At 36.9% G+C, this 12,097-nt stretch overlaps 1 protein-coding gene across 7 annotated transcripts in view; it reads left to right on the top strand.

The window, feature by feature from the left end:
• Positions 1-12,097, top strand: part of CTBP1 (C-terminal binding protein 1) — a 252,000-nt gene that overhangs the window by 218,585 nt on the left and 21,318 nt on the right. For all 7 annotated transcript variants that reach the window (XM_054064932.1, XM_054064931.1, XM_054064937.1 and 4 more), the window contains one exon: positions 9,442-9,586. In XM_054064932.1, coding sequence (XP_053920907.1) covers positions 9,442-9,586 — 145 coding nt within the window. The remainder of the gene's footprint in view (positions 1-9,441; positions 9,587-12,097) is intronic.

Raw genomic sequence — 12,097 nt, 5'->3', positions numbered from 1 at the left:
AACATTTTCATTATTAATATTTTCAGAATTTGTAAGAGGTAGAAGTTTTTTTTTCCTGTGTTTTCTTTTTTCTACAATAGAGAAGACTAAGGAGGTGTATGCTGTATCAGTGTGGCAAACTAGTGCTGCTTTGAAAAACCTTATGTGGAAGTGATGCTTTATGAAATATAAAATTGTTTTCAGGAAAAAAATTAAAAATATAGGTTGAATATTAAAGCAGTCTCTAAAACAATCATGTATTTATGAATATGAATTCCTGGCCATACTATATTATGTTATCCTGTTATTTAAAATACAGATTTTGATAATGGATGTTAATTTACAAAATGCTGTTCCTCATTGTAAAACAGATGACTGGAAGTCAGGAAAAGGTTTGGTGTCAAGAAGAGCTTGCTGAAAGCCTAAGGTGAAATTTGGTTTTTCTTTTGTATATTTCCTGTCTTTAAAAAGAGATACTGAATCTAATAGGGTAACAACTACAGACATATTTGGATGGTCTGAAGTTGCAGGAGGCAGACCAGAGAGAGGGAAATTAGGGGTGGATTTGAAAGAGATTGTTGACATTGTCTAACACACATAGGTGCGTGCCTGGGGGTGACTACTGAGGAAAAAATACATAAATTGAGAATGAGATGATGAAGAAAGGAGCGAAAGACTACAAAGGAATGGCTGGAAAAGTAAGAGCGGCTAGAAACTAAGCTTGTGCAGTTATGGAGGCTTGATCACAGGGATGTGAGGAGTTAGCATTAGAAGAGTAAACACTTTAAAATCCAGAGAAGGGATTTTTGCTGATCGTGAGAGGGATTCAGGGGCAGAAGGATGGTTTTAAATACTGTGTTTTAAGACGGCCATACAATGAAGGAAATAGTGTGGAGAGAGGGAATTTGTAGTAGCTTGTTGAGGCAGTTACCAGCAACGTGTAAGCTAGATGTTTTTTTATAGAGGAGCAAGCAGGCTGAAAAGATTTTAATGCATACAGAAAGGAGGAGAAGAAATGAGGATTTGAATGCCATTTGTGTACAGGGTCAAAAGCAGGAGGTAGGCAAATACTGTTAAACCTTACAATGTATGCTAACTTAAGTAAGTTTTCTCCGGATTGTGTAGTGCCTGAGTTGCAGTTCTGACATGATTTGTTTATGCCAAAGAGTTCATTTGTCACTCTCTTTTAATGGCTGAGGAAGTTAAAGTACAGTAAATAAGTGACTTGTTTAAAGTCGCGAGTAAATAATAGCTTGTATTAGAACTCTGCTTCATCTCAGGTCAAAGCATTCATTCCCTGGACTGCTGCTTTGGAAGGTGTGGTGAATGGCAAAGGCAAGTTTCCTTCCTTTTGAAAACCAGGCTGCCAATGCTTAAATGAATACTGTCATTTACTGAGAGTGACCCAAAGTTTTCAAATAACTGCGTAGGTAGAGGACACTTACTATTTTTCTTCAGGAATCACTCATGTGTGAGGTTTCACTGATTTTTATTTTTTCCCCATCTGCCCTAGAAAAAAGTGGTTTGTTTTCAAGCCAGTCTGAAAGACTGCAATATATGCTTTGACTCCTAAGTTCTGTTCCATTGTAAATGTTGCATATGACTCTGAATTTGAACATTCTTCGTCAAACTGTGTCATGGGATAACTGATCTGGGTTCACTGTGTCCTATCAGGAAATTTCTGTGATTGAGAGTAAAAATTATTTCAAGATTTTGGTGGTTAAACTTTTTAAATAGAAGTTGCGTTACTGCCAATAAGTTTCTCATTATGTTTAATTTTTTTATTATTTTAACAATTAACTATATAGAAATCAGCCTTCTCAGTAACCATCTCAGACTACTTCCAAATATGCATGGTGTTTGGATTTCTTCTGCCAAAAATATAGATGCTTAGAAATAAGATATTTTAAAATAATTAGCCTGCTTCCATCCTCGTTCCGTGTCAACTTGCTTTTTTTACTGTCTCATGCTCTGTTGTTTTTCCCCCTCTTATCCCCAAATTCTCCTCCTTTCAGTGCTGTTCATGGTTTACTGCTTTTCGTGGCTCCCTGACAGCCTATCCAGCACTTCTGATTTCTGCAACATTGCTCCTTCTTTGTACTTCTATACCTTTGAAGGCATCACAGACTTAAGTACACCCTCAAGGTCTTTGTGTTGCTCAAGATTTTTTTTGAGTTCAAATTCTTTACTCTTTGGGTTTCCTAACTTCTTCTGTATATTCTGTAACATGAAGTGTACTTTGTAGCTCCAGAGTACTAAACATAGACATAATATGCAAGATCTGATAAAACGGGCATCTTGGCCAAGCAGGGCAAATAGTGTGATGCCCGCAAACGTGAATGAAAAGGGCAGGAAGGGCAGGTGATCAAGAATGATCTTAGGAGCAAAAACATAGTCTGGACAGAAGTCAAGAGTTTACTTAAGCTATGTGCATTTTCTCATTCTCTATTTGGTAATTGCGTGGTTTCCTACATCTTGTCTCAAATCAGCTAGAATAAAAAAACGTGAGGGGGTGGTTGTCTTTTTTTTTTTACTGAATTTACTGCTTCACGCAGATACCCAACTCACCAAAGCATTAAGGAGAATAGGATACTCTGGAAGTGTGGAAGTACTGTCTGGTAAACCTGTTTTCCATCCATATGAGTGATTAAGTTAGATTAGAATGTGTCAGATCCTTTGACTCCTGTTGTAAAGCACAAAATAAAACAATCTTCACAGGGATACTGTGCTTCCATATGTTTAGTCTAAATTAAAATATGTTAAAAGCTGAACTTTCTATTTAGTGTTGTGGTACTTGAAATTTATCAATCACTCTTTTACATGGAAATGAAATGTAGAAATGTTTTGAGTCTTTATAGTTTTAGCTAAGACTGTTTCAAAGAAGAGCTGAAGAGCTTTCATAATGTAACAAGTGTTTTGAAACTGATTCAAACAAATCCAGAATGGTGGTGGTGTTTAGCTGAGCCTTTAATTTGTTCCTATTATATCAGTAGTCTAACGACAATTTTTCCTCCTTCAGTTTTTTCTTTGTTTAGTGGTAAAGCTACAATTTTGGATTTGTACTATTGGTTTTGTTTATATCCATGATGCAATTGCAGCATTTTAGTTTTCCATCAAAATTAAGTTCTTGAAGAATATGGATTGGAAGGAAGCTGCCTTGTTCTTAACAGTAATGTTTATTTGGGGAAAAGTTGTCACTTAGGAGCAATTCAAAACATTATAAATGTACTAAAACTGAATGAGCCTTGGATCAGATTCCTTATGGAAGACTTTGAAAAAAATTAACAAAAGGAAACCCTAAAAACTTTTGCTACACCTCATTATGCAGCAAACTAGTTTACATTCTTAGTTGATCGCTGTATGTTTACAAAATCAATGTTTGTATTCAGTGCCCTTTCTGCCAACATACGTCAGATTTGCCAGTGGCAATATTGCAGGTCAAGTGCAGTGTAACAGGAAGATGCAGGCTGCCATTGTCTCCTCTGAACTAATACCCTTTAAAAAGCAGAATGGGAGTACCGCTGTGCCTGCGAAACAGCGTATATCAGTCTTAGAGGTAGATTCTAATCTATCATTTGTGGTTACCAACAAGCTTTTTACTTCATTTCCCAGTACCAGGTTTTACGAAGGATCGTTGAATCTTGAAAATTGCTGGCGATTACTAACAGGTTTCTTTAGGCAGAGTTGTGAGAGCTGATGCGTTGTCATCAGTGACTTTCATGGCAATAATGATCCTTTCGTATACATACTGAATCCATTGTAGCGTCTGATAGACTTAAACTGAAATGGAACACAATTCAGCCTTATTAATAGAACATGTAAGTTAACACATGGAACTCCTGTTAAAAACAAAAGATTTTTCATTAAAGCCTTTTATTTAGTAGAGGTATTTTCAGAGTCTATATTCTGGAATTTACTTCTGTCATTAGGCTGCATGTAAATATCAGTAAATCCTGGATTTGGAAAACTGACTTCAGTATGGTTTTTAAAAGGGAACTTGCTATATGCTATGCAGGTTATTTATAGAGTTCTGTGTTTATTTCTATATGTAAATATATATATATTTTTGGTAGTATATTTTAAAAAGACTAGAAATACACTGTAATATATGCAGTGTGTGTATATATAGGTTTTTAGAAAGAGTGTTTTCAGGGACCTGCGAGTAAATTTTATTTATGTTTGTATAAAATGTTTGTACTTTGTATTTATCTACAGTATAAACTTAAGTATTATTTAGTGTTTACACTAAACAGTTTTCTGGCTCAGTAAAGTGCTTATCATGAAATGGGTACGTTACTGACAGTGCCATGGGTCATAGGAACCTAACATGGTGCTGATAGTTGTGTAAAGAGAAACAGGAACTTGTGAAAAGCAGCACAAACTTGCAGACTTTGGAGACCTACTAAATATCGTTAGGGCAGACTGGCTCTTCTTTTTAGTTTTAATGGCATTAATTTCACTTGGACCCTATCTAATGTTGTAGCGAGGCTTTGAGAGCAGCTACAAGTCTGCTGCTGCTTTTCTCTGTAGAGCAGGCTGTTGATTAAAAATTTGATGTACAGCTGCTTTTTGCAAGTCAAATAATGCAAGGCCTACTCAGTTTAGGTAAAGTACACGTTGGTGACACTGAAACATATTATTTTTGGAGATGATGCATCAATTTCATGTCCAAGAAATGCAATACCCTATGGTTTCTAGAACAAGATGAAATACAACACTTTCTAGCGATGATCTTCTAGAAGTCTATTTAAAAATAACTATGATATATTGTCACATTCAACCTGTGTTTTATAAATATGTTCTTTCTCTGCATTCAAGTACTTTGGCATTTTACATACTGTTGTTTCTATACTCTAGATTATTGTTCCACAAGCCTCTGAGATCAGTGTCATAGTAAAATCTAGTGGTATATATTTAGATGCCAAAGAGGAGGAGACAGCCTTTCTGTTCTGTTCTTAGCATATTATGATATGTTTGTTTTTTTGTGAAAGTAAACAAGATGCTAAGAGTTCTTCCCCAAATAATGAGACACGACACAGTGGAGACTATGCGATGTTTAGCACGATGGCTAAAATAGACTGGTGCTGAAATAAGATAAAAAGAATAGATAGGGAAATGTTTGAAAAAGGTTTTTCAGTGTTCACTGCCCAAGATTTGTGACAGAAATGTCTCCTGCTACAGTGTAATCTGTTCTCTGAGAGCCTTGGAGACCTGGCGTGTTGTGAAAGCAGAGTAGTCATTTTGAGGTTGAAGAACTTGTCTGAGCAGTTGTGATTGCAAAGGATGTCAGCTCCTTGAAGAGAGTATGAAAAAGGCTTTCAACAAGCAGTAGCTTCATCTGGAAGTAAGTCTGAAGGCATAGAAATTGTGTAGATGTCTCCATAATCATTTGATAACAGAAGGAAGCCAACTCGTGTCCTGTGTTTCCACTTGTGTCTCGGACCCTTTCTTCCTGATAAGCATAATGGTAGCCTGATGAAGGCAGGGATGGCTGTTGAAGGTGTGCAGCCATCTCTGCTTCTTCTCTGTCAAATTTTGCCCATTGCCTTTTCCCATTGAGATTGTGACAGAGCATTGTCTGACTGCCACGTATGTGTGCTAATCTGAAATTTCTAGTTTGCTTGTTAAATATGTATTTCAGTTTACACAAGTTGGTATTTTTGTAATAGAATTGCTGTTGTACTAGAATTTGGTGAATGTTGTATCATGTCAGGTTCTTCATGGACAATAACGAAAAAAACATGTCGTTCCAGTGTCTCTCATGCAGAGTGTGTCTCTGTAAAGGGTCAGTAAGATACTGCAGTGCGTTTCTTTTTCTAAAGATTTTTCATTTCATTTCATTTTCCGGAACTGTTTACATTTTGCTGGGTTTCAGTTTTGTGTGTTGTACTTGGATTTAGTTCAGGTTTTGATTTTGCTCACTGAGAAGCTTGTCAAACTTCCTTGTGTGCATTTAGTATGTGTAAAGACTGAGAATATAATCGATACAAGTAATTCCAAAATACAGAAGCGTTCACTATTAATGTTTTTAATCTGTAAGTGGTGTTATTAGAAATGTTTAGCATTGATGAATGTTAGCATCAGATTTTCTGCTATTATTTGCTGCCTTTTTGGCATACTTCAATCACATGGCCAGCTGCAAAAAGCAGTAATGTAACTTAATTATCAGTGTGAAATAATGAAGATTACATTTTTGGCAATGAATTTCCTTGCTAACTGGTCCATAATCCTCGAAGACGCTCAAACACTAAAAGGAAACTTCTAGAAGATTTCACATTTGCATCTGTTTATTCCGTAGCCCATATGATGGGTAGATAGCTGCCTGTGGAAGTGGCCAGTGTCAGCAGTAAGCTGTAGCTGAGAAATACTTTTCTTTTTATTGAAAACATTCCCAAGCTTCCTAATACTTCTCCATTTCCTCCTAGTGCCAAGCGATAACCTAGATGAGCCCAAAAATGTAGTCTGATGGGTCCAAACTGGCGCCCTTGGAGTCCAAATTGCAATCTTGACTGAATGAATTAATAAAATATGCATGATTGAGGTGAAAAGCTGCTTCCCAAATGAAACACTGTTTTCAGAACACAAGTGTCTGAGCTACTTCAGCTGTCTTTTAGCCCCTGTTTTAATGCAGTCCTTAAAGTAGTGGCACCTTTCTGTCCACACACAAAACCCCCCACACCACGGTGGTCTTTTCTGGTCTTGGGAAGGAGGGAAAGAAGGATCTTGCTGTGACATGAGCCATAGGTGGTCCATCGTGAGCTCTAAGCTACTTTAGGTTTTGCCCTTATGGCAACTAAACTGAGGATGTTTTCTCTTGTGTCACAGCCATGTCGAGTGACACCAGAGGGGGTGGAGGAAATGTATCCGATAAGATACAGAATGGAGGATATGGTTAATTGGACAGAACCAGGATACCATATAGAACTTGAGGACCTTGAGGTTTGAAGTAATAAGTGCTATGACTCGGAGAAAGAAGTCCTAGTATAAACATGGTAGTGTGGCAGAAACATGTGCTTCAGGAAGAAGGATTCATATTTAACGCATTAGCAAAGCTGGCAGCAGGACAGTCGTCACACAGAAATGTCACACGTCATGTGAGACTTCATTAGGAGAGATTTCCAGTGCATATACTGCTAGTGCTGATGTAACATAGCGGGGAGAGAGACCTCCAGTAGCACTCTTGAGTGCTGTTGTGGTCACCCACTTTAGAATTGATTAGGCTTGCATGAGGACTGTGGAGAAGTGTTATACTGATCCAGGAATGGCATCGTCCTAGACGAGACTAGAAGGGGTAGGCTTGTAAAGTCTAGCCAGGCAAATGCTGAGAGGAGATATAATCATTGCCTATTAATACACTTGGATTGTAAACACCAAGGGGAGAAAGTATGGTTTAAGCAAGTGGCCAATACTGGCACAAGAACAAATGCGTATATGCTGGGCTGTGAATAAATTGAGAATGGAAATTAGAAGAAATTTCCATACCCTTGGAGCTGTGAGATTTTGGAGAAATTTTGTTATAGGAATTAACAGGACAAACTCCCTTAAAAGGGCATTTACAGGGTGCTCAGATTAGAAGAAGGGACTATTTCTGTGTAGACTGCCTCAGGCATGGGCTTTGGCTTGGTCCATGCTGACTGTAATGTTGCTGTAGAAGCAAAACCAGTAAACTGTTTGGGGTTTTCTTAACCCTGTGTAACAGCTCAGGGAAACTCATTCTGATGAGTGCAGTGCAGCCTTTCTGATTGGTGACTGCTAGATGTAATCTCCAAAGGAGTTGTTTGCACCATTGCAATCAAGGAGTTTTGTGTGTGTATAATCGTTTATAAGATCAGAGCCTACAGCTGTTCTTTGAATTATGTCGAGGCTGTGTTCTTTAACGATGTGTAATTTTTTGTTTTCTTTTTGCAGTTCTTACTTTTATGAGTAAATCCAGCTTCTGCTCAAAGGATTCTGGTCCTTATCTGAATTAAAACTGGGGTTACTGATCCAGAAACACCTGTTAAAATAGCATAAGTGGTTTTGTGACGTATTCAGTAAGAAAAGGTTTTCTTTCATTTTTATGGAGTTGTTTTAATTTTCTTTTAAAACTCTTATTTGTGTGTTTTAAAAATTAAAATTACTGCTACAGATCTTGGGTTCCATCAGTTATAGTCCTCTGTGTGTGAGACTGTTTTGCTGCAGTGGGATTTTTAAATGATTCATATTGATGTTGATTCTTGTTACTGATCTTGCAGTACCCCGGAAGATTAGCATATGAGCAGAAATAACTCAGATGACAGAATCTGTACATGTGCCACACCCAAAAGTCTGTTGAATAAGAAATTTAGAGCCTTTGCCGAACTTTTATGTAAAGTGAACGACAAGAACTTCTTGAGGTCATTACATCTAGCTTAGATGTCAAAATGATTTGTATGTGTTTTGTATCTCATTGAACTGTTAGGTTATTAGATACTGTGCTGAAGGTGGAAACACAAAGAAACGTTTTGAAGAAGTGGAATTGTCCAGTTTGCATATAAAGAGAGGGAAATATTGTCTGCTTTCTGAAGCATAAACATATACCAGCTGTGTAGCATGCAGCACCACTGTTTGGTTGCAGCATTTGAAACTGCTGGGCATGGAATGCTAGGCTCTCTTTCTCTCCACACCTCCCTCTTAACTTTTCTTGAGTACATTGAATGCAGTCTGACATAATTTGAAAGATACTCAGACCTGTCAATTGATTTTTGCTTTTTTTGATTCACAGGGTTTTTTTTTCCTATTGTAATGTTCTTAGATATGCTGTTTTTTCAGGATAACATCTAATTTGGGTTCTCAGTTGTACCAAATTATGTGACATATAGTTTTCTGTCAGTGAGACCCTAGGCAGTTGCAGTATCAATAAACTAAGGGACAAGACACTTTGTTCTTTTGTATGAATTGACAGATTTCAGTCTCTGCTGTCTTAAGGGTTTTGTAATCTTTACTGAATGTTTTCTATTCAGGTATCAAGTGGTTTAATAGCACAGTGAATGCTGGTACCACTGCGTGTATGGTGAAGAGAGATTGCTCTGTGACTCCATTCAAAACTGAATGTCAGCTGCTTAAGCATAAAAATACTTACTGTTTAAAGTTAGTGCTTGTTCCCACGTTGGGTTTCATCTGCCTGTGCAGATGCAGTCCAGTGAGGCTTGTACTTGGGATATTTCAGAGCATCTATGAAATGACAAGAGTTTTCCCCCTTAATAACACACAATATAGGTCACTTCATTCTACTCAAGCTGTTCCCTTCATGCTAGAGCGGATACATTAGATCAAGAAGGCTATCAGGAGGCTGGAAGATACTTGGAGAAATAACCTTTAAAACAGAAGACCTGGATTTAATGCTTTTTCAGTCTTTATACCTGAAAATATGTATACATGGTTAAGCTGAGACCCTTTGGGGGGAAAAAAAAATATATTTTTTTTCTTCCGTTTTATTTATAGGTACTAAATGAAGCAGTGGGTGCACTGATGTATCACACTATCACTTTAACACGAGAAGACCTGGAGAAATTCAAAGCACTTCGAATAATTGTCCGAATTGGCAGTGGTTTTGATAATATTGACATCAAATCTGCTGGAGATTTAGGTATGAGTATTAAAGAAATTATTTTACATCTTCTACTTGCTTCTGATAGCATGTGATAGCATCTAAGTGTTTGTACTAATGTTTTCTTTATAATTTATACTAATATAGTGTGTAAGCTGTATAATTTTCTCATCAAAATGTTTAAAAATCACTATGGAGATACTAGCACTGGTTAATTAAGTGATAATATTAACAACTTTGGGACAGGATGACAATCTGCTTGTTCAATATAAATCCAAAGTGTAAGGCCATAATTTTTCATCTCTCTTTTTTACCTCAATTGTATATAATTGTATATAATTCTATCAGCATGGCATACTGCTTCTGTTTGAATAAAAAATGAGATCATTATTAACTGTCTGACACTTATTTACGATGCATGAGATTTAGTACTAAAGCATTCCATGAAATGAAAATTTTGATTTTGTAGGAGAATCAGTTGTTGCTACTTCAGAATAAATTTAGATACTGAAGCTCTACTTTTCTTACTTTAGACTAAAACATTTCCTACCTATAATCTACAGGTCAAATTGCCACTTGGAAAAAATGTCTACATTTTTTTAGTTTCTTTTCTAAGAGTGAGGTGACCAAGTATGTTTCCCGTTACATTCTGGGAAGATCTTGAAAACATTTACTTTAGTGTGAGAGTGCTTAGTCCTAGTAGTAGCTCCATTGATACTGCAATATGGACTGTTTATCAGTAAATGGCAGTAGAATAATCACCCGTTTCTAATGGAGATATAGTTTGCAGAGAAGTCAGAGGCTACCAACTTCTTTGTGAGTTTCTGTAAAGAGCAGATGAGGTCTTAAAGCATGCAAGGCTGTGTTCCTACTTGCTGAAATGAGTTGTGAGGCACAGAAAACACTTAGAAGTAGAGATTGTCCTGGAGTAAAATCCTAACTCAAAAGCTAAAACCTAGGAACAAATTGAAGGCCCTGACCAGTCAGAAGTCTAGTTTGAGCAGAGAATCCTGATAAGAGGCAAATCTTTGCAGGTTTGTTGGTTCTTTGTGCAGTTCTCCATGTTGGATGGTAACCAAAGTTTACAATCTAAATACATCTACATAATTCTTCAAGCCAGACTACAGCATATTTGGGACAGTCGCATTCATATGAAATTCTAAACGACCCCATTCCTAGTCCTTCAGTTCCTATGCTGTCTTTAGACTGGGTTATATATTTAGGATCCATAAAGCTTGTGCTTGCCAGGATTTACAAAATACAGTTGTCCACTCTGTCAACAGCCTGTACAGCCTGGAAGGCATACAGTGTAATAGTTCTGATTTTAATAGGTAGGGTGAAATGGTTGGAATTAATTATTAACTGCCTAGTTTGGGGGCAAATCACTTTCCATTTGTTGAACTAGTAAAAATAATGTGCATCACAAGAAGGTAATATGAGAGTTAATTGCTTTTTGTAAAAAGCTTTGATTCAATTCTGAAATATAGTGAAGAGTTAGACCTTAAAGTATGACGTGTTCCTGAACTTCTATAGTACCTCTTTGAGTTATTTTTCAGAGAGCTGGCTAGTGGAGTTGTTAATGCCTTTTCCTGTTAAGTATATTTTCGCGTGCTGGCACTTGTTTCTTAAAATGTGGAGACAGATGTTTCTTAGATAAAATCTTTAATATCTGATCTACTTTTTCTCCACTTCATTAGTTTTTACTAGAAAATATTTGTGTTGTGAGTGTAGCTGAGTGCAAGTGAAGTGTGAGTCAAGGTTGATGCCACTGCAAGTGGTGGGAAAAGAGGAGAGGGAAGGGAGCATAGGAGTGATGGATATGAGATAAGAGTGTGCTATCTTTTCCTATGGGAAATGTCTCTTTTCTTCATATCGTTGCCTCTCTCTTGCTGCTTTTTGTGGTTCACCATGTCTCTGCCTTTCAGAAATTAGCTGTTTTTCAAGTTGGGGGGAAATAGGGAGAAAGAAATTTCTACAGTTTAGGAGAGAAGTTCTCTCACTCTTCTCCTGCAAGTTTCCTAAGGAAACCTGTTAGGGAGGAAGGTATAAGGTGAGTTCAATTCCTTATTTCTTTTCCCAAATAAGCAATATAACTTCTTTAAAGTGTTATTTTTTTGATGCCAGCTGTCAGGACACATGCTTGTTAGATTTGCTTTGCCATCTGAAACCTTTGGTTTTTGCTCCATGAAAAAGACTTCCTGTAGAAACAAATGTAGCTGTTTAATATGATGCACTTAAAAGGATGTTGCTTTTCAGTCTTGTACTTCTATCCCCACATGTAGTACTTTTTTTTTCATTTTTAAAAATTTGTGAGTTTTGTTCTGCTGTTGATGTTAGCAGGACACAAAGATGAATATTCCACCAAATGTTGCTATTTTATCTTTGTGTAAGTCTTAAGAGCAGTGACTCAGCAGACACAATCTCTACAGCAGAGAAAAGAAAAATAGTTCTACAGGTTCCTTGTGTCAGCTTTTACTGATGTAAAGAAAGCTGTAAAAAATTACTGAATGAAGAATGTTTGAATTTAAAACATAGATAAATAGGGTATGA

Source organism: Cuculus canorus, chromosome 4 (assembly GCF_017976375.1).
Source record: "Cuculus canorus isolate bCucCan1 chromosome 4, bCucCan1.pri, whole genome shotgun sequence".
Taxonomy (NCBI): domain Eukaryota; kingdom Metazoa; phylum Chordata; class Aves; order Cuculiformes; family Cuculidae; genus Cuculus; species Cuculus canorus.
The sequence above is the reverse complement of the archived record's forward strand: the minus strand, read 5'-3'. Positions and strand labels throughout refer to the sequence as shown.